At 38.0% G+C, this 27,227-nt stretch overlaps 2 protein-coding genes across 6 annotated transcripts in view; one reads left to right on the top strand and one right to left on the bottom strand.

Moving 5' to 3' along the window:
• Positions 1 to 1,551, bottom strand: part of LOC128877607 (uncharacterized) — a 7,157-nt gene extending 5,606 nt beyond the window's left edge. The window contains exons 1-3 of the mRNA XM_054125051.1: positions 1,403 to 1,551; positions 1,099 to 1,240; positions 502 to 601 (exon numbers count right to left, since the gene is read on the bottom strand). Of these exons, the coding sequence (XP_053981026.1) occupies positions 502 to 601; positions 1,099 to 1,240; positions 1,403 to 1,491 (331 nt within the window). The 5' untranslated portion in view covers positions 1,492 to 1,551. The remainder of the gene's footprint in view (positions 1 to 501; positions 602 to 1,098; positions 1,241 to 1,402) is intronic.
• On the top strand, positions 1,294 to 27,227 carry LOC128877608 (vesicular glutamate transporter 2-like). Of its 5 annotated transcripts, none has more exons than XM_054125052.1 (12): positions 1,294 to 1,315; positions 13,010 to 13,106; positions 14,115 to 14,173; positions 14,813 to 15,027; positions 17,349 to 17,585; positions 18,123 to 18,207; positions 20,390 to 20,613; positions 22,685 to 22,834; positions 22,907 to 23,039; positions 23,118 to 23,273; positions 23,357 to 23,442; positions 24,943 to 27,227. In XM_054125052.1, the coding sequence occupies exons 1-12, from the start codon at positions 1,309 to 1,311 to the stop codon at positions 25,165 to 25,167; spliced, it is 1,674 nt and encodes a 557-aa protein (XP_053981027.1). In that variant the 5' UTR covers positions 1,294 to 1,308; the 3' UTR covers positions 25,168 to 27,227. The 5 variants fall into 5 exon arrangements, with proteins under 5 accessions (XP_053981027.1, XP_053981029.1, XP_053981032.1 ...); XM_054125054.1 differs by lacking the exon at positions 1,294 to 1,315 and adding an exon at positions 2,800 to 3,082; XM_054125053.1 differs by lacking the exon at positions 1,294 to 1,315 and adding an exon at positions 6,952 to 7,456.

Below are 27,227 nucleotides of genomic sequence, written 5' to 3'. Positions count from 1 at the left end.
TCCAACGAAAGAAGGCTTAAACTCAAATTTTTATATGCAAATATTATGATCATATTAATAATGTCTTGTAACCAATTTTCTTTGTTAATATTTCTTCCAAGAGCTACTATTGCAAGAAAGTATTATTGCAAAATTGTTTAGGAAAAAAATATTAAATACTCAAGGAAGGGGAAGAAATACTTATAGGAAGTATACATAAATAATGTTTATTATGATTCGTCGTCTTCTAGACATTGTTTACATGTAATATTTGTTTCAGAATGCTTTTTATAGATGTATTGCTAACATGTATGCTACGAGTTACATTGTAACAATGTAAATGCATGGCTTGACATTCCCGAAGACAGTTAGGAGAAATGCGATTTCAACATAAACGTCGAAAAAGTGACCCGGCTCAGGTGTCGGAGGTGTAAGAGGAAGGAAAGATGAAAGAATGAATAGGTATAATAGGTTAGACTGTCATTGTGTTAACGACTCTCTCCGTTGATGTCGTATTCGTACCTTCTTCGATGATAGAATGATCTGGCAAAAAAAGGTTCGATGGTTTGGCGTTGCAAGGATTCCAAAACTTTCTACCGCCGTTAACTGTCGTGCTGGAAGTCTAAAGAAAAAAACTGACAAAATATCCTCCTACGTGCAGCTGATACGATAAGAAACATTAACGTGTCGACTGTCGTAACGTTCTTTAAAATAATGATTTACGACACGGCTCTTTGCAATGGTGCCAATTTGCTACTTATTTTAATTTTGTACGAATTTATGTTAGTTTACATTCATTTCTCAAATTGATATTTAATTTTCTTTTACGCTTTCATTAACGATTCCTTGGTCGTAAATGACGACCAGTAAAAATGGGCAAAACTCTATTCGAATAAAACATTTATTATGTTATTAATATATATTGAATTTACGTAAAGTAAATGTATCCTTCATATTTTTGATGGATTCTTTTCTATTTAAATTACACATCTAACTAATAGTTTCGTCCACTACTATGAGTAACGACGCCAGTCAACGCATTAAAAGTAATAATATTTATGAAAGCCGTTGCATTATCTAAAGTTTCTTGAATAATTACGGTAACAACAATGCAGGTACCGTTTTATCAACTCTTTTGTTGACAAGATTGCTGTTTTTCCTTGGATCAACGCTTGCATTTTCTAACGTGGCGCTTTTGGCGCGTTCCTGTCCTTCCTCGTTGTTCACTATATAAGTTGACGTCGAAGCAATTCTTTTCAATCTACGAGTACAGAAAACACGTGAAACTATAACCTAGCAGCCCTTATATCGTGGACTCGAGTTATTGCCATGTCACGTAAGTATATCCTTTCAATCGCCCGTCAATGCATAATCAGCGACTTATCGACTCCGTGGAATGACGTATAGAAAATTTGTTGAATACTTGTGATTGCTATTTTGCCCCGACGCCGAAGTCGAAGTACACTTTGCAAGTTTCTTTCGCGGTTGCGCGGTATTATTCGGCTGGCTCATCGTGTAATGGCATTTATCCGGTGAGTTTGACGGTGTTTACATTGGAAATTTTTGCTGGAAATTCCGAAAATGTTTCGGCTGTCGACGTTGTATTCGAAATACAGAAGATGTAGAGAGAGTGGTCGATCGTGAACTCCGCGGTTGATGGGAACGCGTGGTCGAACGAATGATCGATACGAAGTCGGAGTCGATTACCAAGCGTTCGTATCGCGAGGGATACTTTACCTTGGCAGAACGTTTTTGTTGCAAAATTCGCGATACCGGGTGGCCTCGATGAAAGAATTTTGATTGACGTTAATGGCGACACTCCTTGTTGGATGAAATTCGAAGAATCTCGTGCGATGAAAATATCGATCGCACGAGGGAAAAAAGTGTGCGATTCTCGTTGACGCAAGAGGTAAGTGACGAGAACACCTGAAATAGTTCACGTAGTGAAAGTACAGAACCTTCGTGTCCAACACGTTTCGACCCATTTAAAGTGGATGTGCAGGTGAATCATTCCTCTGGACAAAAAGACTTTTGGAAGAAGTTTGAAGTACATCAGTCAAATTGCGCGACTTGGTGGCTTCATTCTTGACACTAGACCTATCGACATTTCATTTATACCTACTTTTACCGCCATTAGTAAAATGACTGATTCTAAAGACTCCTTTTTCAGTCGAACGCAAAAGTATTTCACGTGTAATACATTAAATAATATACAAAACAACATGATGTATATATTTTATATGTGAACTGTACACAAAAGTTTGAAAAGGGGCCATTGATGTTAAACAACTATTGGAAATATAGGCGGTGGAACGAATGAGTAGACTTTTATATTAACTTGACTGTAAAAACTTTATTCGAAACACACGGAAGAGCACGGCTGTTCTGTTCGCTAGAAGCAGCTCGAATGGATGAATGTGAGGTCAGTAACGAAGAATTTCGCAGCTGCACCTTCTTGACTTGTGTCTAGGAACGAAACCCAAACGAGTTTTTGTTACGAAAACTTTCTCTTTTAGTGAAGAGAAAATCCAACAATAACAAAGAAATTTTCGTTATTTGTATACAAATTTTTGAAACAACTGCATTTGTGTCCCTTGGTACTGTATTTGTGTTTGCGTGCTCGGTTCTGTTTGAATTTTGTATGTTCCGCGCGCCGCGCAGTTCCCCGCTTCTCGAGGTCGAAGGAATCGATTACGGTCCCTCGAAAAGTTCGATTGCTACCGAGAAAAGGCGTGCGGAGGCGACGGCGGTCGACTCGTGATGGCGCAGTGGTCGACGATCAATAGTCGCGCGCGAACGCGTGTTGAGATCCACGTCACGTGATCGCTGGTTCTCGACAGTGATCGACAGCAGCGAAGCACAAGGGCGCCATGCGATAAAACGCTGGAGCACGTTACGTTCGCGATTATCGTGGTCCGTGTGACGCGAATTTCGTGTGTCATTCGCTTGCGACTAGATAATCGTAAAGTGCGGGATCCCCACCACGTTAGAGCGATGTCTAGGAGTGCGTGAAGTGTCACTGGACGTGCCAGCGAAAATGCAAACGGAGAGGCGAGCCGTAGAACTTCAGAAGGTCTTCGTCAGAAGCAAAGACGGGCTGAAGGTGAGTCATTGTCACGATCGATCGCTTCCGTCTGCCCTCTTTCACATTTTCGCAACGAAGGCCACGGCCACGTGTTATATGTCAGCAACCAACGCCGAAGAGAGCCGACATAACCTCAAACTCGGCGAGAAGTGTCTACGCGTGGAAGTTGGTCTCCAATCGCCGACACACGTCCATTCTTCATGTCCTTTGTTATGAATCAAACGATACTCATTAATTAAGAATATTGATATTATGTGTCCGGTGCCATTGATTAAATTTTGGACTGTGAACAGATTGGAGCGGAAGATTCTTTCATGTGAGTGTGCGTGCTGGATTTTCAGCGGTGTTTATCGCAGTCAATTGATAGAGTGGACACCCACAGGCACCCACTTCGAAAGATTTTTAAAATAGAGGAATGCTAAATGGACAGGAAGACTGTCTGTGTAACGAGAGGTCAATGTGCATTACGAGTTTGCAAAGTTGATAAAGATGGAGATTATCTCGTATAGCGATACATTTTATGGAAAAGTGAATTCGTCGATCAGAAATGTATTTCGATAACGCAACTCTTGTAATCGACGAATTACGCGAACGGGAACGTCCATATCGTGAATCGTCGATTCTGATTGCCGGTTTGTACAAATCGAGAGACACGAATTTTGTTTGTATACCGCAACCATGTCGAGGCGAGGAAACACAAACTTCTGGCTATAGCGAACCTCGAACGTCTCGGAGATAATGATTTATCGTGGTCGGTTTGTCAACAACCACGTGTCCTTTTGTCGATCCTCTTTTTGCAACGTTCATAACATTTCAAATTGCATTTGTGAACGGCGCAAATTAGAGACAAGTCGTTGGGTGAAACGTAATTAGTTTGTTCGAAGAAAGAAGAAGACGAAAGTGCCAGTTCGTTTGGTGTAGAAAGTGTCACAATGTGTGAAGTTTGATGAGATTGTATCTAGAAACGCGGTAGCGTCTCGACGCCAAGTACATGAACAAATTTCGAATTGATTCGAATGTTCGTGGGTAGATTATAACGTCACGAGGGCTGGTCACATGTTCGATTTCGTACCGGCCGGCGTAAGAATTCCATCGAGCCAATCACGGGACCTTACTGGTGCTGTATGATAAACAGGGTCAACTGCACGATCATTAGCAATGACGCGCATCCGTTAGCGAAATACACAGAACCACCCGAATTTTAAGTGTATCGTCACGACTTGCTCGGAACAGATCTATTTCTTGTATCGAGAGTAGCAGAACGTTGAATGTATATACTTTTATCCACACATGAAACTTTGGACTCTGAGAATTTCTTTTAATACGAGTTCACATGAAATTTATTTTTTAATTATGTATAGTATACTTTCCTACGATTCATTCTATTTTTTGTACCAACTTTTTGTCTATACAAGAGAATTGCATAATAGTATGCGAGTTACTGCTAATGTTTAGTTACGTTTATATAGTTTGATTATAAACAGAAACGCCTAAACAAAGGTGTAGGATATAGAATACGCGTATTATAGGCGATAATCGTAGACTGAGTATAGAAAATAGACGCCAACTCGTTGCATGTACACGTTACATTGATCGATCCGGGAAAATTAACCTGTCGGGTTTCATTGTGAACGACCTTGCGATTTTATGGTTGACGATGCACGCTAAGGAATGTAAGTAACCTGACCAGGAACGAAGCAATCTTTGGGAATTTTTAGCACGAGAAGTGCGCAATATAGAACATTGAAATTTAAATACGTTAGTATATTCACTTTGAAGTACATCTCGTAAAATTTGTATCGAAAAAGGCCTTTCAACATAGCTCACAGTGCTGGCATAGCTAATTCTCATCAATCTTTTCGCTGAAAATGCAAAACAAACAAGTATTTAACTAACGAGTACATTAAGATTTTAAAAATATCTCACACAACGTTGTACGTAGATAATACGCATAAGTACACTTTATGTAAATTTGGAGTTAATCGAGCTACTAGTTTTCGAGTTAACGACATTTTGCATGGTTACCAGAATTTCACAATTTCTAAATTTAAATGAAACCATAGTGGAATGGGAAGCTAGAAAACCGGGTTGGAGTTGAGCAATAAAAGAAATGAATGCAATGAAATATTACGCAATGTCACGCAACCTGTAATTCATTCATTATTGATCTTTTAATTTGTTTCGTCCAATGTAGAAGCGGCTGAAGGAACGTAAAATCGACTAGTACATAAGTATTAAACTTGATGACTTTTTCATAAATCGAAAGAGCCATGCGCATAATATGAAATTCGACTTCACTGTTCCGTTGTCACGTGTTATATAACAGATACGTGATTGCCAATTTCTGATTGCTGAAAACAGTGAAAATCTTATTAGGTTAGACAAGTTTCCATTGAGTACGCTGTATATGTTTAATTTACATTTAATTCATTTCATTTGCCCAATCTTTGCTTTCAACCGTGTACAAATGAAATGAATTAACTGAATACTCTGAATAAGTTATACTTCGTTTTCTCGTTTATGCATACAATAGACAAGTATGCTTACCATACATTTGCGTGGTTGGTCTATCTTTTGAATCGGGAAACCCCGTATATTGAAGAAGAGAAATGAATTGTGAATACAAGTTATGTAAACAGAATCTAAAGAAGAAGAATATACGGGCATATTTATATCTTTTTCGTGTTGCATATGGGAACGATTTCAAGTCTTGTGTAATCGTTTTCAGTAGTGACATTTTATCAGAAGCAAAAGTAATTTTCTTCATTGTACAATTAAAGTAGGAGAAAGAAGTAGTAACACATAAATCAGAAGCATGTAGAAGTAGCAATTACGATCAAAGTCGTCAAGATAACTAATTGGAGAATCCTTGTGCGATACAAACTTCAAACATCGAAGAAAATTCTGGCTGGTTAGTATCACATCGATATTGATTACCTCAGAATAGTATTTCGAAGAAAAAGTAATGAGCAGCTGGTGGATGGTTTCCTTTGAACTCCTATTAATACATTCGCGATACATTCAGGTATTTTACGTTTTTAATACCGAGTACTGACGAAAATAATAAAATTCACAAGTTGGACATCACAAATTTGTATTGCTAGGTCGAAAATAAAAATGACAAAATATGTTTCGAAATATCAATGTTGTAAATATGTAACGTATAAAATAAAAAGATTTTCTTTTTTTTTTCATGACCAGGAATAAAATATGAAGTGACGCGAATTCACATTAGCAAGCGCGAATGTGTTAACACACAATATATAACATTATCCATTCTGATAATTGTTGAATATTATATACTATTACTTCGTACACAATTCACAATTAAACCAGAGATCAAGAATCTAATTTACAGAGACTTTAATGTTCCGTTTGGTTTGAAAGAGTTAAATAATTACTCTTATCTTCCCTATCTTCTCATCATGCTTACGACTGGCACGTACTGTAACCCAAACTATCGATCACAGTACAAAGAGACAAGATAACGCAAACTGATTTGGCAATATCCATACGATATATACTTCAAAGTCAAGAAAAATCTGACTCGTACCGTATCGATATTGACCAGATTCGAATAATGTTACAAAGGATAAATAATAAGCAGCTGTGGGGGATCGTCTCGATTTCATCAGACTCCAATTAACACCTATTATCCGGTGTAATACTCTTTGGCCATTGTTTGCCCGGTCACGCGGTACCACCAGCCATCGATATTAACCAGAAAAACCGTGGCGTTTTCGATGCGACGCAGTCGTCTAAGGAGCGTGTTAATAGCACTGTCATCGTCACGTTTCTTCGTTTGCGATCCTTGCGTACTTCCCTCAACGCTGGATGACCGATTGAAAGCAGCGGTGGTGGGGCTTACAAGATAGTCGATGCCTCGTGGTCTGCTCGCCTTTCAGTGTCCACAGTTCTCCTCGTTCGGGACGATGTTTCGTTCCTTTCCGTTCTGCTGTCTTTCGTTCAACGCCAGCTGAACTCTCATTAACACTTCCATCACAACGTTGATAGAGACTTGATCGAAGACTGATCGAGAAACTTCTGACTTCAAACTTCGTTGAGGACTGATCAAGACTCAGCTGGATACTTCACCGAGCACTGAATCCCTCAATCGTCAACTAGAACAGAACTTTGTTGAACATTTGCTCAACTTTCTCAGAGAAGAGGACGAGGAAAGTTCTTCCACCTCTCGCAATTGGATACTTTCCGTCTAAAGTCTTCATCATTTCTGCTTCATTTTCATTTGAAACGTGGATGTCTCTGAGAACGTTTCTCCCGAGTAGCAAAGCTCATAGCACGCGAGTAACATTGAGTCTTGTGATGTAAACATTGGACCTTGATCGTCAGGAATTGAAATCGACCAGTCGACCGTTTACCACGTGGTTCTCTGTAAGTAAGATTTGCATACTCCAAAGTTGAGAGAAATCTAAGTTATGGAGGTTAACGCTCTTGTTACTCTTTCTCTATTGTTTATCGCTAGGATAAAATGTATTTTTACTAGAAAAAGTGAAATTTTAAGAATGCCACGACGCGTTTCGTTAAGATATTCCGTGGTCAGCATTGTATGCCTTCGTTTAAAAGCGTCATGGTTGCTGCTTACCATAATTTGCACGTTTTTTTGCGGTCTCATCATTTCTTATTTGACGGTCGTTCGTGCGTTGTACAAATGAAATACGCATATGTTATGGAACGTTATTTGGCACTGGGAATATTTGGTATTCTTCAATTTCGGTTGGATTGCTGGGTGTTGTGTAAACTGTGGCGAAATATAAGGAGCGAGTTAGCAGAGTGGTGGGGAAAGGAAGATGTAAATTTTTGAAATGTAGGAATTTGAATGTTAGTAAACGAAACCGTCTTTCGAAGTTGATCTATTTCATGTAGTTTGGGAAACTATTAGAGATATAGATGAAGACCTCTAGACGAGCGCTTCATGGTTGTCATTGAAACGAATCCGGCGTGTGGGCATTGATTATGGTGATTTAACCCTCCGTTGCATAATGTGCTCAACCTTGATGAAAACAATTCTAATAAAATTCAATGATCCACTTTTATGAGATTTGCACATTATATTTCCTTCTGGGAATATTTAGTGGGGTTATAGGCACATACATTTATTGTTTAAGTTGATTACTTTAATTATTTAGTTAATGTGCAAGTAATCAAGACACAATGTTTTAATAGAAGGTTAAATTGATCTAATGCAGTGAATCATCCTATATAAAATTGAAAAGCTTGATTATTTATCATCTCATTCAAACGTACACTAAAATACAATTGCCTAAAATATTTGATCTGACTTTGATCCGACGCAAGCCAGCTTCTAAATTATTCTCGCAATGGAAATCACGAGGTAATAAAATTAATTTATATGTTGTCTCGCATGTCAATTACTTTCCGTTTAGATTAAACTGTGACTAATTGTAACGACAATGATTCATTTACACGCGCATATTTTATTCCAATAAAGTATGACTAATACCAGCACCTATTTATTATAATTGAAACACTTATTTTTGTTTTAAGAGTAACGAATTAGGAGTCATTTCTTCTTTACGCGTTATTCGAAATTTGTCTGTGGACGAGATTTTGTCCATGCGTGTGGTGCACACGTGCTGTATGTCGTGTCGACTGTTAAATGCAACGTATATCGGGGGAATTACAATTTATCGTGGTTGATTATGTAATATCGATACGAATTACAGGAAAGAGTAGGCTTAACAACAGAACTATGTCATTCGAGCACGTGGCTAGGCGTCGATTCAGACAGGAAGGAGGCGTCGCTAAAAGTCACCGAGATTTCAATACGCAAAACTTGATACAATGAGTGCTTCCTTTCTGAGAAATTTGCATTGGTCGCTTCACTTGTTTGAACATTCTCAATCAAACGCATCACTCTCCCTCGCTATCGGTGACACCGAACACTTGTTCCCGAAGATAGGAAAAATTCTTATCTCGGTAGAAATTTTGAATAACAAATGAAAAATAAACATCCCACTCGTCGTTACTTAAACAAAAATTAAAATCGAGCAAATTAAAAAGTACCAGTCTTATGTGTTGAGAGTGAAATGTGTACTTTGTTGGTTTTTCAAGCAAAACTTATGTTACTGTATCAGTAACGATCAATTGATGCTTCCATGTTACACTTTGGGACTCTCTTCGGATTATGAATAAAATAAATCGTGAATCTGTGCACTAAGTACGATAGATCGTGTGAAATTGGGTTGTTTGATGCAGGAGTTTATTTATTAACGAGGTACATAGTCAAGCGTTAAAATTGTGTAAATGAAGGGAAATTGTTACTTGTAGATAAATACTTCTATATATATGAGTGAAGCCCGAACTGATTACAATCAACGTCCAAGCTAAACCCTTGAACCTAGAAAGCTGAAATTTTCCACAGAGGTTTCCTTTATGATGTATACAAGGAATAAGAAAGGATATTTCGAAATTCAACCCCTAAGGGTAAAAAGGGGTTGCAACGTTTGTATATTTATGGTCGGATTTGCTTGAAACTTGGTCTTAATGCTCTTTGATACAATTAATTAAACACATATTTCGACATTTTAAAAAATTCAACCTCTGATGGGGTGAAACGAGGCTACAATGTTCGTATCAACTCCCAGGCTAAACCTTTGAACCTAGAAAGCTGAAATTTTGCACACATGTTTTCTTTATGATGTATGGAAGGAATAAGAAAATATATTTCGAAATTCAACCCCTAAGGGAGTAAAAAGGGGACTGCAACGTTGGTATTCCACACGGGTGAAACCGCGGGCCCCAGCTAGTTTATTTACAAATTTGAATGTACACAATAAAAGGTTCCATATTCAATGAAGAAATATTTAACAGTTCAGTCGAATAAATTCCAAAAGTATAACCGTAATACGTGGGCCGCATTAGAATAAAATTCCGTACATTCCTGATTATTGGGTACAGAACTTCTGCGGAAGAAAGTTATGCAGGCTGCCAGATAAATCATCCTAAGAATGTTTCCAGTAAATGTGGCGCGTAGTGAATCATGCAACAGCGACGTCCACCAGAAATTCATAGCCGCGATGGAAAAAAGAAAAAAAAAAGAAAAAAGTTTCGCAATTTACAAACTTTCTTGCGCAGTCAGGTGTAGAAACTAAATTTCATAAAACTTACACTTATTCATTTTCGCACTTGAAATTGAAAAATGAATTTCATCAAACTCTATGTGAATTGGAAAACTTTTCCTATTTTACACTTGAACACGCTTAACATGTATGTGTATAAATCTAGGCACCTATCGTTTCGATTAAACATTATTTCATTTGATGGTAAATATATAAACATCTAAGAAACGAGTTCTTATGTGAAAGAGAAATTTATGCACCAGAGAATTAATAATTCAACGAAGGGGTGAAAATTAATTTTGATAGTCGAAGCAAAATTCAAATGAAATTGTTATTATTAACGTTTCGTTAAATGTTGATGTCTTCCTGTAGGAGACTTTTGAAATGGAAATAAATAAAGGAAACAGAACAAAAACTGGAAACTAGTGCGACGACATTATTTCCATGGAAGGGCGCGAAGCCTTATTCGAGGAAATGTTTTCCCTGGCTATTTCGCGTGATTGAAGCCGCGACCTTAGCAAACTGATGAATTTTCAAGCGCGTTCGTCGCATGCCGCGTATATGAGCTTCGTGTCGGAATTTCATCATGCCCTCGTAAGTCATCCACGCGCCATTATATTCTGGAGCATTTCATTGTCTCGCCGTCATTGATTCCAATACTCTAATAAAGCGACGTAGTCAACATTTTTTTCAACTGGCTCCAAAATGAAGGAAATCTTATTATCGTAAATACAAGTTGACGGAAAATAGATTTTATTTTCAAAAACCCTCTCATTCAGAGGAGGATAATTTTGCAGGCTTTAACGAGCTTTTATTTTCCGTTTCTGTCTTCCACTTTGAAACTATTCGCAGAATAGTGACAAAAATTTACCTATGGATAATGGTCATAGAATTGTCGACAATTATCGACAATCATTATTAGATCAATTTGTAGAATTAATTATGAGCGATGATTCAAAACACTGGAACAATAGTTGTCAAATAATTACCACAATTTCACGACTGTTATTTGTTACGTAAATTTATCTTGAAGATAGATAATTCAAACAGGAAACCTTAATTTGTTTTTAAATAGTATGAGAATGTTTCAAGACGATCCCAACGTGTATCACTTTTGTTTCTTATATATTGCCTTAACATCGAATAAAATCATTTAAATCGTAGTAGAAGTTTTAAAACGTAAAGCACTCTTGAAATAAATTAAATAAATAATAATGTGTTCTTCAAGAGACCTACTCCAAAAAAATGTCTTTCATTTAGCTCAAGAGGGTGAAGTTGAATAATCTGCTTTCTAGTTTCTATTTTTCGTTGCAAGTAGTCATTTTTATAGTAAACGAGTATTAACGAGCGACACGATAACATGGATAATTGCGGCATCGTTTTGTCATTTCTTTACGAGCTCTGGAATGTGCAATAAGCGCTTAATTAGGGTCAGTAATTGTCATTACATACAGCACGTATTCGCGTCGTTGATATACATTTAACGACACAAGTTAAAAACCAAAGTAGGTATTGAAGCCTTTTTTGTGTGCAAATATGTACACAATTACATATTGGAATTACAAAGTTGGATAGTTGATAGATATCCATAACTCATGAATTTTTCAAATTGTTAACTTCAAAGGCATTATCCATATCAAAGTAATAATTGAAAACGGAAACATACCGGACAAGTTAAGAAATATTGATATTTATTACAATAAGCCAACTATGGAGTGTGTATAAGCATGTTCGGAAATGTTCAGTTGCCTTTTGAATATTGCTGAGTGTGGTTTGAATTATAAACTCGATTCGACAATAATTTTAGCCTTTATAGAATTATAATCGAAAAAATACTTGCAGCACGTTGACGTATGATATTTTATTTCTTGAAGCTATTTTTATTTTTCTCCTATGTATCTCATAAACTAAAGAATAAATAATTATTTTCTTTCTTAACTTTTGTCATTAATGTAACCGTACGACAAAACAAAAGGATCACGAGAGAACACAGTCTCGTGGAAGTTACATAAAAATGCGGTGAAGTTGTAAGATAATTTGTTACGTGTAATTGCGACGCCGCGACGAGATCAATTTACAACTCCGAAGTGGAAAAATGGATTGCGTTGGATGTTGAAATACGTCTCAATTACGCACTATAACTCGCGCAGCGACTGCGACGATAGACGTCGAATGAAGTTAATAGCTAAATCGTCCCGACGATTCAACCGTAGATTAATAGAGCTTAATTTGTCTTATCGTTGCAACGATTTGTGGTCAGCTAATCTTTGCTAAGGACGCGATTAATCCATGGTTCAATTAACGAACGATTTATCGACGCCCAGAAGATGTAATCCCTCAGTAAAACTGATCATTTTATTAATCGATACAGAGACTGAGGATAATACTAGCTTAATTGAATTTATTCTGGAAATTAAAGAAAAACAACACGAAGAGCATTTTTATTTGTACATTATAGAAAATTGTTACGTGTTAAAGCTTTGTGTATCTTCTTATACAAGATATAGGGGAAATATTTAAGGGCGATTGATAATATTGGCTTCTACGAAGGGAACACAAGCAATGTGTTCTCTTTACTATTTATACGCATTGATATTTTTATTAACATTTCAGATTAAAGACAAAGCAGTCCACAACACAAGCACTAATTTATTTCAAACTGATAAGGATAATTAATGTTTATCTTCTTTAACAACAAATTTAAAAGTTAAAACCTTTTAAAATAAATCCATACTCGAGTTAGCAATTTTTTGGTCTTCATTTCTTCTACCTGTAGATTTGTGATATAGTTACACATCTTTCTGCTATACGTTAGATTAAATCTTGGTTAATTATTGTGTTGCAGAATCCCAGGTGATCTTAGATCACTCCCCCACAAGAGGAAGTTGTTGCATTTTGTACGAGCAGCAACCAACACGCAAGAAGATGGAGGAGTCGCAGAGGTAAGAGAATAGGATTTAACGAGTATATTAAATAACATCGCGTTCGGCGTTAAACGTCGACAGGTTGACAGTGACAGAGTAATTGCAACATTTTAACCGAAGTCTAGGCTGTAATTAAATTTGCTACCTTGTTACGTCTTATTTTCTCGTGTTGTTCCGCTATTTTGAAGGTAACACAAAAAGGACGAGTCATAAACGTGATACTAACCATCGCAATTCGACGCTTGCGTACACACACCGCCGCTTAAAAGTGTGCGCCAGCTTTCGATTTTCAGAGGAAACGAACCTTCTTCGCATATACTTAAACGTTTTACTGAAAAGATTATCTTTACGTATTAATTGGCGCATTAATTAGCCCTGTTGTTTAAATTTTATTTCATTTAGCGAAGCAGAAACCGTTTTTGTTCATTTGTACCGTGTATTAATTATGAATGAACATTTCGGAGTATCCACGTTAGGAAATGCAGTGCATTTAATAATTAGTCGATTTAATGCAACAGGTGTATTAAGGTAATCAATTTCTGGTAATTGAATAGTAGAAACGTATTATCTAGTATATCTAGACACCATCCCCAGAGGTTAGTGTCAGAAATAGGCAATTTGTCGTTTGTAATTCGTTAAATAAAAATTAGAATTTGAATTATACAATGAAATATTTTACATCCGACAAGTGAAAATTTAATTTACACATAGATGATTGATTGCCAGTAGAGACGTATTTAAATCAGACTCGATATTTCGATAAAAATGTTCAATTTCTTCCCTATTTTCGTGAAGAATAATTACGATGTATAAATTTTATTCTAGACCAGATCTAATCAATGTCCTTTCAACGTGAGAGAATATCATTTTCAATGAAACAAGTATGTGCGTTGAAAAATATTTGTTTCTACAAAGATCGATGGGTGCTCGAAGCTTTTGAGTTGCTGTGCAGACTTTCTCTCTTTTTTTCCTATTACAAACTGTTTCCTTGGTTTATATAAAAATGTCATTGTATCTATTACGCAGATACGAAGATCATACCATATATAAGACACGCTCACCCTGCAGCCTGCGAAAACTGAGAGGTAAAGGACTCTTCACGCTATAAAATCGTAATGGAGAGAGTGAAAACAGTATAAGGAGGGATTACGAACGATTCGAGACGTTAAGTAATAAATATCCACGCGCGTAAATTGCGTTAAGAGCAATGGTAAATGAAATGGAAAAGTAAATATTGTAATGTTACTGTCGACGTTACCACCTTGATGCGAGTTCATGATACAAGATTACTTTTGTTGCCCGGAAACCATTGTCTTCTTTTCTTTTGTAGTCGTTAGAAAGTTGATCAGAAGTTAAATAATCGAAGGAAATTAAATAATCAGCATCAGTTGAGACTCCAAAAGATTTCCTAGGATTACTTTGTACTCTTATTTCTCCTTTTATTTGATAGCACCACTTCTTCTTTATTATGCATTGAAGAGTCCATTAGTGTATGTACTACGTATCATCCACACGTCAAGGTCCCAAAGTACCATGGAAATATTTTCTTTTTCACCCCCATTTGCTACTCCTCTCAACGCCAAACAACTTACACTCGTGGATACTTATTACTTCGTGAAGTAATCGAAGAGCAAAAAAGAGGAATTCCTTTTTGGTCTATTAGAGATGTTAAACTCGATCGGGGACGATATTCTGCCGATCACAGTGCGTCTTGGCGTTTCCAGACCTGGTGCCAGCGCGGGTGGTGCTGTACATGCTGTCGTTCTCGGGATTCACCGTCTCGTTCATGATGAGGAACGACATAAACATCGCCATGGTTGCGATGGTGAAACCGCCACCATCCACGATCAACGACAGCGTAATCCAAGAGACGTCTCAGTACTGTTACGTAACACCGGATGCCTCGTTCGCTGACAACAACACGTTGACCAGAGACGAGGTAGAGTGGACGAGTGCATATGAAATTGCATTGCATGCGAAATCCTCTCCTTGCTTTGCATCTCAATAATCCTAGAGTTCGTCGAAATTACAAATACGCGTTAAATGTTAAGTGGAAAGAGCTGGTATTCCTTTACTGTCTTCTGGGAACTGAAGACGTTTCATGTAATGCTTTAACAGGCTATTGTTCCTCGGAGGAACGATCATTGATCAGTTCTAAGGGATATCTTGAGATATCTGCTGGGTCATCTTTGTGCAAACTTTCTTGGGAACACCCTTGTCACTGGAAATCACTTAAAGATTAATACGAATTTTCATGCTGTATTTATTAATTTAATTATGCGATGGAGCTAGTACAACTTTTTAGAGAACGAGGAGTAAAGTAATCAGATGGTAAAGCTGGGGTAATTTCTGTCTTAAAGTCGAATTTTAATGGGATTGTTCTCCAAATAGTATTTACTAGAGGGTTAAACATCTTTTTCTATGTTACTAAATTTATCATCGAAGTGTCCCAACTCCCCTAATCATCTACTTTAATCACTCCCTCTTGAATTCAAGAAAATCATATAAATACGTTACTCCAGTTTTATTTCATTTTTGTATTGCATCACGTTATTTACAATAGTAGTGTAATACAATAAATACAGGAGTTTTCTTTAAATTATATTTATACAATCTCGCAGATAGAAAATTTAATCAATTAAAATGTATAGACTTTAATTCCGAGCGAATTGAAATAAACAAGCATTTCTTATCCATGTAACCAAATCGCAGAAATTCTTTGTTTAATTTAAGGAAGCATCTTCCTAAATATTTGGAGAAACCACTGATTCTAGCTTCCAAAGAATTTCGGTGGTATACCTCGGAATTCTTGGAAATCGGAAGACGAAAAATTGTTCAAGTTCTCTGTATTTGTTTGTATCATTTTTCCGAGAAATCGGTTCTGCAGGCGCCGCGGCAGAATATCGATTATGGTGATTATGTTACACGGGCCGCTCCGATTACACGGCAACGTAACTGGACGGTTAAGGAACGTGTTCACGTAACGTCACGTGTTTAATCGCCGTGTACGTTCCTTCTATTATGGAACGTCGCCGTCTACGGAACTTCGTAATTGGTGGCTTCGTGGCGCGCGATAATCTGCACTGCGATTGAACCGATGAAACGATTAGAACAATGATCACGTTACGATCTCTCGGGATCTGAAGGTAGTAATCGAGTTTGTAAATACTTGCGCAACGACCACGCCAATTTATTTAGTAGAATCTGCGAGTCACCATGGTCTCCCATTTTTTCTTTTCCTTATCGAGACTTTGATATATCGCAAACGTATCTCTTTTGCTAAATGAGTCATCATATACCATCAAAACGGCGTCGAGGAAATTTACTTCTGAATTTCAGATTACTTTGGAACTCTTACATTATTCCAAATCATTATTGACGAGTAATCGTGATAAGTTCATCGTGTACTTATGTTTTATTGATGCTATAGGCCTGGGAACGTACACACATTCGTATTCGTGGATTTACACTACTTTCATAATAAATGCTTTTATCGTTCTGTTTAGTAACTAGATTTCGTTCAACACGATCGTAAGGAAATGTGGCTTCGTTGACCCTGAGACTATTTAATAGACATGATTTTTTAAACGAGGCTTGCTGAAACTCCATTTTTTAACTTGTATTTAAACGTGCAAACGTTTGATTTATTGCTCATTTAGATTCAATGCATAATCTTGTTTATGTCTTCTCTTACCCAGAAATTCATTTGTACATCATTCAATGTGTATTCTATATTATCTTTATAGTGTTGATATTATATCAACTTTTGAATTGTTGAAAGTTGGTAATTGAGTGTCAATAAAATACTGAGTAGGAATTAAAACACAAACGTCAAATTGTTCATGCGTTCAAATACACATTGATGCATGGAAACGATTATTAACTCGTTCACTGCTGTGATGTTTCGTAGTTCAAATTGATTGCAACTACTCAAGGGATAAGTTTATAGCCTTTGGTTCTTGTACGAATACTTATTACACTGACTGTATATACTAAAGTTTGAAAACGGTCATTTGACCGGTCGTGGTAGGTGTAGTGTTAAATTTTCCTGGCAGTGAATGGGTTAAAAATACATACCCACGTGCTTGTATCAAGTCCACTCCACATCAGAGTTTCACACTGGAAACTACCCTAACATTTCTGGTTTCACTGCTGTTTCTTTGAGTGGATTTATTATTGTAATAAGCTTTGTACATAATATTTGCTTCCAATTGCTTCTCATTAAACCTGCTGACCTGTACGACTACGTTTGTCACGCAGGAGCAAGGGGAATTCGAATGGAGTCCAACGATACAGTCAGCAATTAGCGGATCGTTTTATTGGTGCTACATATTATCGCAAGTGGTTGGCGGGGTGCTCACCCAGTACTTTGGCACCAAGACGGTTTTCGGTGGTTCACAGCTGATTACGGCGATTTGCAGCTTGCTCATGCCATCAGCTGCGGGCCTTCACTATGGCGCCATGATTGCTCTCCGTAGCATACAGGGCATCACTAGTGTAAGTACTGAACATGAACGTTGCACAGATTCGGAATACAATTGGTGTGAGTTCTATGGATAGCACACAAGAATGCTTAGGGTTTCAAGTCGATCTCTTAAGTCCAAGGAACACTTAACAGTGCTACCTTTAAGCTAAGGAGACACAAAAGGGAAAATCATTTGATAAAATGTGAATGATAGAGGAATAGAATATCAAAGAATAGAAATCAAAATTTGATATTGGATGCGTTTCCAATTTGGATAGGGTCATTCTCTTGCTTAATTTATTATCATCCCAATTGTACTTCTCTTCTCGTCTTCCTAACTTCTGTACATTTATGCATGGAGACGATTACTACAGACACATAGCCACACGCTTGCATCAGTCCACATCACTGTTTCAAACGAGTTTCACACTGCAAACCATCCTACAACAAAATTTAATTTCTAAACAGCAAAACTTCCTAAACACTTCGTACTAACAATAGACATCGGAATGTCCGGTTTGAAATCATCAAATCGCCCGTAAATTGATAAAAAAAACTATTATGTTCAGGGGCTCACATGGCCAGCAATGTACGCCATCGTCGGACATTGGATTCCTCCCGTGGAACGGTCGCGTTTCATGTCGTCCTTCCAAGGTGAGCATCCTCCCTCGAAACGTGCCTTCTCTTCTTTATTCCAGTGAAACTTCGATACGTTCGACGCGATCTCGATCGCAATCTCTTCGTCGGTCTTCCTTATTTTGTTTTACTTGTTTTCTGTCACGAAACACATGTGGCGCAGCTGAGAATACTAACGCACGCTTCTTTCAGAAACGGAAAACGGAAGTTCGAATAAGAAGAGCTATCGTCTCTGCTCCGAACGTTTATGCTTTCAGTTAAAATTCACGGTTCCGGACCCAAGAGCCACGTGTATCAAGTCGTATACGAGTTCACACGTTCACGCGCGGATGAGATTGTATCATTCACTCTGTTCTGATTGGTTTAAGCTCCACGTGGTTGCATTCGCCGGACCGAGGGGTATACTCAACAGCGACCGCTCAACAGCATGAGAATGGCTGAGTATACTTCCAGCTGGTAGAATCAGCCAGGCTCGAGGAACACGTTTTCGTGATACTGTTGCTCTTTCCACAACGTTCTGTATGTGTCGGTGCTGTATCTACGGAATATCTCTACTTGTCACTCTCTGTATCTCTTTCTTTCTATATTTGTTTACGACGAGCAAAAAATCCGGTCATCCGTCTCACTCAAACTTTCCTAGATACACTCGTTGCGCCAGACATGAGCAAAATTTTACTCGAGTAAAAGAACTTCTAATTTTTTAGTTTATATTTTCGAAACTAAGATTCTATGAATAAACTGTAAATACAGAAAAGTTTCGTCTCGTCATCCCGTACAAGCTGATATATCTTTAAAAAGTGATTTAGCGAATACGTACATTTGTCTGAGCCCATTTTTTGAGCGCGCATATACAGAGTTTCCACAAAATGTTGGAGGTCCTCGAAAGGGGTGGTTCGGATGGTGTTGTGAAACAACCTTTTCCTTAGCAAAAATGTTGTCCGAGGCTTCGTTAAGGAGATATTAACAGAAAAAGTATGCCGCTGAAGCGCCCGCAGTAGTACGAGCGCGGCCGTCTAGGACTAGCCTATTCTACTGCGGCCGCTCCACCGGCATACTCGCGATAGTATGCGAGCGCGAGCCGTCTGGGGCTAGCCTATACTACTGCGGGCGCTCCACCGGCATACTCACGCTCTGATTGATCGGGGTTTTCTATTAATATCTCCTTAATCCCTCTTGAAAAATATTAAAAATAATATCACCCATTTCAAGGACCTCCAACATTTTTGGGACACCCTGTATACGCCCATCGCAGTCAAAGGGTTAATTAAGTTTCTACTAATTAAAGTAACTTGACACGTTCTACTCAAGTTCTGTACTTCAATGTTCAATTTTCATTCAACAAGTAACGAATAAACTGTGTATTACTCATTGGAATTTTTTACCTACACGAGAATTTGCTCATCTCTACGACGAACGTAACTTCGCAGCGAAGCCGTTACGATACGTTTTCGTTTTATCTCCCTTTTTTTTCGTTTCAAAGCGTCGAAGGAGTACGCGGGCTAGCCTTGGTGCGTGTAAAATCGTGCATCCCTTTACTGCCATGAATAACTTGTTGATTATATTGTCTTCGTACGTCATTTTATTATTGTTTATCATTTGACGTAGCAGCAAAGGGACGCATGTTCATATAAGCCACCATGAAACGCTGTACCATGTTAATAATCAAGGCTGGATTTTGAAAAACTGTTGTCATTGAATTTTCGAAACCGAATCGACGAAGATAATCGCTCTCTGTTAGGAATTCACGTATGCAGGTCTCGAGTTTTCTGTTCAATTCTGTGAAGCTTGAAGGGGAATCTTTTAAGACTCCACATACGTAAATTCTTTGGAAATATTCCCGTTATTTCAACATTTCAAACGCGATCACGATTAATCGAAAGAAATCCAGTATTTGAATAGTATATCGGTGATTGTCGGAAAGCAGGCTGTAAGCTCTTCCGCTCTTGATATATTTTCAGGTATAGTAGTTTCATTGTCCCATTGTAGCAGCCTCGACGTGCATTCACCCTCATCCTCTCGTACTAAGTCTCTACTTGAATCGCTTTACAGGGTGAAATATAGCGCCACCGCTGAAGAGCGATCGTCGCCAAGCATGAATCGTACACGAGCCAAGGCGAAGCCATTCGACAAGCATCATGTTTCAGCTTCCTTCCGGGTCGTGGGGTGAGCCACTCCTAACGTCTAGATTATCTATATTCAGGGTTCAGCTTCGGCATCGGGATAACCTATCCACTGTGCGGATTTATCATCGCTCACTTCGGCTGGAGAGTGGTCTTCTACACGACAGGCAGCATCGGCATACTATGGTGCCTTTTCTGGTATTTCTACGCCTTCGATACGCCAGCGGAGCATCCGAGAATATCTCAGCAGGAGCTACGGTATATTCAAGGAAGCGTCGGGAATCAAGTTCTCGGGACGAACGAGGTACTTTATTCTTTTCCATGGTGACGTTAACATATTAAGGACCGCTAAGAAACCTGTAAGACATACATCTAAGACCGCACACTGGAGAAAACTTCTACGTTACTAAAATCATCGTAACTTAGTTATTTATGAAGCAATTTTTGTGGAACTTTCAGAAATTGTACAATAGGATGCATTTTAGGCATTATTAGAAAAAGTTTATTTGAAAATTAATTTTAGCAAAGTTGGTAGTATTTTGTGGAGTATAATGTTCTGTGAAACAGAGGTAGTCTGCGAAAGCGTGAAGCACCGGCAAATAAGCGAAGAAAACATGAAGGCAGTCGAGATTAATACATTGACTATTCATGAAAATACTTAAATAGACAAAGTAGACACAATGTATCAAAGTAGGTGACATTTAAAGACAGCGTGCAGAAAACACAAAGGATTATTTCGTGATCATCCGTCCGTCGTAACAGATGGGACGCCCAAGAAAACTCGTGAGCGGTCCTTAATGTGTTAATATATCGCAAACAGAAGTGTTCCTTCTATCAACCCCCTCAGTCGTATCGTATCATAGAATGAACGATACTGTGACGGAATACAAACTCCCCTCGTTCTCCCAGGTAACAGAATCGTATAAAAGTTGATTTAGAATATACATATGTGACGACATTTGTGGGTGATCAGCACCACTTGATTTCAATGATACATTTGAGATTTTATACCTAAGAATAGTTCCTTGGATTGGAAAGTTTAAATGATTCAGTAAACGTCTCTGGGAAATACTTATTAGGCATTTACGTGTTTCAATCCTGAACTGTTAGGGTATAATAAAAAAAAATAAAGCAAACGTATAGATCCTACCGCAGCAGGTGAATTCACTGTTTATTGGCAACTTCTTACACTGATTTCACAGTTAACTTGTTAGTAACATCAATTGCCGAAGGTGATTCGTTCTGTTTCATGGAGAATCTTACAGTACGAATGCTAGGATATATAGTCGCCGTGGTTTATACTTGAACCAAACATATTGTCTACATGTTTTAAATAGCTATTACATTGCAAAATTTGAGGCGAAATTGTTAATTCCTTAGAAGGTTAACGTACCAATTCAACTTTAACTAGATTACAATCCCAGTTTTCCTCCTGCTGTTACCAGCTAAGGAGTGGTCGAGAATGTTGAACGTCACGCTCAAACTGTAGGCGTCAATGAGTGTGAAGGAACTGTAGAATACAGGTCGTATCTAATCAGAAATTCAATGACCTTCTCCGGTGATTTATCCTATCCTATCAAGTCTACCTACTAGATATCATAAATTGGCACTCCACATATTTTTCCATGAATTTAAAACGCATTTTGCATTGATTATACTATTCATATGTCTACGAGGTTCAAAAATGTTTTAAACATCTCTGGAAAATTAGACTTTGATTTGTTTGAATCCTTAACTGGTAGGATACTTGTATGTGATTATTGTTCGCATCAAGTGAATACACTATTTATTGACAACCTGTTATACCACATTTCCACATTTTAATTATTCATACCACGTTTACATAGATTACATGCTTGTGCAGACAAAGTATTCCTGTTTCCTCCGCAGAAGTTTAATCCTTTGCACTCGGAGTCATCTTGTTACAGAGTATGTAAACAGGAATCATGTCATATTGCATAATGTAACTCGTAAAGCGTGTAATTTACTGTGATACTTGAGCTTGTATGAATCGTTAGACATTGAGGAATATACATATTTATGTCAAAAATCAAAATTTTATACTCTTCTGATATGAGATAATATGTAAAACAGTCATAGATATGCATTGATAGTTTTTATCTTTTAAGTTGCAATCTTAGATTTTCCGTGATATTTGAATAGAAACCTTTAAGGAATCGTATACTTTTACAAAACTTACGTTCCCATAAGTTATCCTGTGTAATCACTAATGAAGGTCGACCTGGACTTACGATGCCCTCTCAGAAGAGACATCCGATTGCAAATGATTAATTGATCCCCTTCTACTAGTCCCATAATCGCAATTTTTCCTCGCCAATTGTAAAGGATGATTCGTTCTCTTTTTTTTTATGAAGAATCTACCAGTACCGTGGAGGTCTATTCTCACTTCGTGGCCAGCCTGGTCGATCGGGATCACCACGTTTGGAAGGATATGGGTGCATTACATCTTCATCATCTCAGGGCCAATGTACATGAAGACAGTTTTGGGATTTAGTATTCAAGCGGTACGTGCTTCGAATACGCGTGCACTTCGTGTGATAGTATTATCCTTACAAATGCTATTGCTTTCTTTTCAGAACGGTGTCCTCTCAGGCTTACCGTTCATCTGCAGCTACTTTAGCTCCGTTTTGTTCTGCTACGTGGCCGACGTCCTTGTCACGCGACAGATCATGTCGCTCACAAACGTTCGCAAGGTGTTTACCGCCGCCTGTACGTATCTTTGTTCGAAAAAATTGGAGTACTCTTAATTTTATAGTTTTGTAAAAATTGCGTCGCTCCTTTTTACAGCACAAGTAGCTCCTGGTATTATGTTGGTGTTGATCGGCTACTTGGGCTGTGACATAGTCCTCGTTTTAGTGGTGTGGTTCATAGCTGTTACCCTTATCACTGCTGCCTATGCGGGGGCAATGGCAAGCATCGTTGATATCGCGCCAAATTTCGCTGGTGAGCTGGATACAATCGCTAGACGTTGTCGATCGATGATTCCAAGTGTAACGTTTGTTTTTTGTTTTGTTGATTGCTTGCAGGTCCGATACTGGCGTTCGCGCAGACAATACACATGACCGCGAGCTTCCTGTCCCCGGTTGTAGCTGGCCTGCTCACTCAGGAAAGCGTAAGTGAAATTTTGTTCAGTCTCAGTCTCGTAACGGAATCTTCACCATGCTAATTTCATTAACCACTTGACATACAATGGCAAGTTGGAGTCTATTCATTTCATGTGCCAGTATATTAACTATTAAATTATTTAATTATTATTTTGTATAAAAATTGAAATTTCAAAGTAAAATGTACTCTTTCTCAGCTTCCATGTCACTGTTAAGTTAAGCGAAATTAAATAATATCTTTTGAATGCATCAAGTTACGTTTCATTTGTACGTCAAGGGATTGAACTCAATCATTAGTCGAATCAGGCAATCATTTGTGCATAAATATATTTATTCAGAATTCTGTTGACTTAATGACCTAAAGCTACGTGTAAAAGTTAATTGATTGGTTTGTGAAAATAATTCCTCTTCCCTTTTTTACTAAGTATTATGCAACGTTGAGCTAATATTCTCGCCATTAGATATAAGGCTATAATATTCATAAGTTAATTTTATACTTGTCTTTAGCGTGTGCCTCCTTCCACTTGGCTCATTGTATCATTTGTTTAAAATAAATTTAGATATTCTTTTTATACCACTGAAGATGATCCAACAAATTCAGGTTGAGAATATTCTGAATAACTATATTTAGAAATATATTTAGAAAAGATTGCTCCGACTGAGAAACTTTTGAGATTGTCGTCGCACACGCAATATTTCATTCCATTTCCTTAACCCTTTGCGGACTACTGCCGTACATATGCGTTCGGCGAAAATAATTGATAGAGCCGAAAGACTCATCACATGTGACTCATATGTGTTCCGCATAAAGAATTACTGTGGTCGTTGCAGCTAACATTAAAAAAAGAAACGTTTCTACTGAAACGTGCGCTGGTAATTTCGCCCCGTCCGCAAAGGTTTAGAACAATTCCTGGACACCGCTATATATGTTTTCTTTCCTACAGAAACCACTGTTCTAAATCCTGTTCGATTTTTATTACATAACCATGTGTTCTTAACTGGCATGCTTTAAAAAAATAAAATCACGATAACCGAACCACTAGTGTCATACGTATTAAATTACTTCGAATGATGACTTTGTTGTTATCGATACACCACAGCGGAAATCAAATTCCTTGCCTTCCTGATTCACTTTTAGGGATATCAGAATTTAGGGAATGAAAGTTCCAATTTTTTACTGTGTAGATCGTATAGATCTCAGAATCCAATTCCTTGTCTCCAATTGTCTTATCTATCCTCGCAGTGCTTGGTAACCTGGTAGCTTTCACTCTTGCCATTTCATCCCACTTGCAAACCTTGCCTTTATGAAGCGAATTAGTTCAGAGAATGAAAGTTTCAATTTATGTCCGCGTCGTATCGATCTCACAATCCAGTTCCTTCTCTATCCACGCTTGGCAACCTAATAGACTTCGCTGTTGGCATTTCATCGCATCCGCAAACCTTGGCGTTACAAAGTGGGATCAGTTGAAGGAATCGATCGCGCGAATAACGAATAATTAATTTCACAGCAAGCCCTCGATGCATGGAGGAAAGTGTTCGGCGTGACTGCATGCGTCGCGTGCGGCACGTACATTGTCTATCAGATATTTGGAACGGGCGATATCCAAGCGTGGAACTATCCCGACCAGAAGTATCCGCAGTCGGTGCAAGAGGATTCTCAGCCCTTGAACGAGACGTCCCAAAAGAACGGGAAAATCGTTAAATCCCGATCGAACGTTTCCGAGGAAGCGTAACGGATGCGTGAAACGCACGAATTGTGATCTGTGTCAAAACATATACTTCTCACTTGATCTCGAGAAGGACGAAATAGTCGGACCTCTGTACGTGGGATACACATCTATTTTTTCGTGACGTCGCTGTATCTATGTAAATAAACTTGTAGTAGACGCGAGAGAGGCGACTATATATGTCAGGGTATGTACATTGTAACTTTTGAAGAATAGTTCTGTGAGGATGTTGCTACAGTTTTCATTTTCTTCTTCTGTTACGTACTTTTCGCAAAGGTGTGTCGTGGTGAAAGCACAAATACCCGCAGCGCTAATTACTTATTTCAGCCATGACCTTAAGCGATCACTTGCTCGCTTATGTTCTCTGTGATGAAAACCTTTCTTACTTATCGAGACACCTCAACCATCGTAGTCGAAACGAGATCGTATGGATACTCGAGGCCGCTGCCTCGATCACATTGGGTACCTTGCTAACCTATTCGCGTAGAAGTAAGCGTGCAATGGAGAAGTGACCTTGAGCTATCGATTAATATCGTTCGAATCTTAGTAAACATCTATAGAAGGAATGGATCTTGTCGAAGCATTAAACCAACAGCTCCCAAGCCAATAGAAACACCCCTAGTTTCTTTTTATGCTACAATAATTTCCGTATTTAAGGTTCATATTTGTAACCAATCACCTGATGCTAGAAATTAAAATTTGATGTTTTTCGAAGAGAAGACTGATGGACGATTTTTCTTAAAGTAACAAAAGCCTGAATGTTTGGGAGCTGTTGCTTTACATTTTTGCATTCGTTTAAACGCATCAGAGATTAAGTTACAAATCAACGACGATGATATCGTGAGATTCATTTTTCTCGTTCCTTTTTGTTCGTCGAGAGTGAAAGCATACACTCCAGAAGGTCCTTTTTTTTGGTATATTGTTCCACGTAACGTGTAAGTAAAAACATCTCTACAATATTGCCGGTGTTATTTTATTAACCCTTTAGATATGCCGTGCAAAAAGAGATGTTTGCATAAATTCCGTGTTATCTGTACTTACGCCATGTTTGCAATGAAGTTTGCAGCTCCACAAACGTCGAATAGGTCATAAAAAAAGGAGAAAAGTACAATGTACAAAAACAAATGACAGATAGAGAAGTTATACTATACTGATTAGTGCCTTCCGTTAGGCACGGTTCTCGATCATTTCTACGTTTCTTTTACAAAATAGATCGGACACAAAAGCCTTAGGCGCAAGTAGTTTACTTAATTAGTACTTAATATTTTCATTACGTCACCGTTGATTCGATCATAATTTACTAGTCACTGCTCTGTAAAATGCAAACATTTACGAAAGAAAATATGCAGAAAGAAACGTTTCTCTCTCTCTCTCTCTCTCTCTCTTTCTCCGGAACTATCTCTTTTCTTTTTTAGCTTGAAACTTAATGATTCCATTCGTAAGGTACACAAAGTTAAGGAATGATCCTTGCAAGTATTGTAATTTTAATTATTTTTATACTGGCCCCGTTTAGGTACGATAACGATAAGCCACGTTGTTTTCTTTGTTCGTTATTTATAAGCGAGTACTTTAAGTTACATGCGAATACTTAACAGTCTATAAGAAACGAATTGATTCACACTGTAATACTAAATAAAATGAAAACAATTCAGCGCGTTAACTATGCGCGCGCGACGGATAAGGTTGTACACTCAGGGCAGAGCCAGACTTTTCATCGACAATTATTCTACTCTGCGTTCCGTCGATCTTGCGAACAATTCTATTTTTAATTTACAATTGTCTATGTGTACACTTCAACGTCCTTCGTGGGCCATGCGCCAGTCACGCGTCACTTCAGTCATCGGTATCATCTCAAAGTGTAATTCGAAATTGCGTTACGTTGTAATCGCGATAATCGTCGACTGACAGCTCGGAAGCTATCGATGGACCACAAGTGTTTTTCAAACTAAATTGCACTACTTTGTAACAAAAATTGATCTAACGCCACGAAATTCGTGGCGCGTATTTATTGATACGAAAATGTATGTAAATGAAACAAATATACGATTACATATTATTTCACTAAG

The sequence above is a fragment of the Hylaeus volcanicus genome, chromosome 5 (assembly GCF_026283585.1).
Source record: "Hylaeus volcanicus isolate JK05 chromosome 5, UHH_iyHylVolc1.0_haploid, whole genome shotgun sequence".
Lineage (NCBI taxonomy): Eukaryota > Metazoa > Arthropoda > Insecta > Hymenoptera > Colletidae > Hylaeus > Hylaeus volcanicus.
The sequence above is the reverse complement of the archived record's forward strand: the minus strand, read 5'-3'. Positions and strand labels throughout refer to the sequence as shown.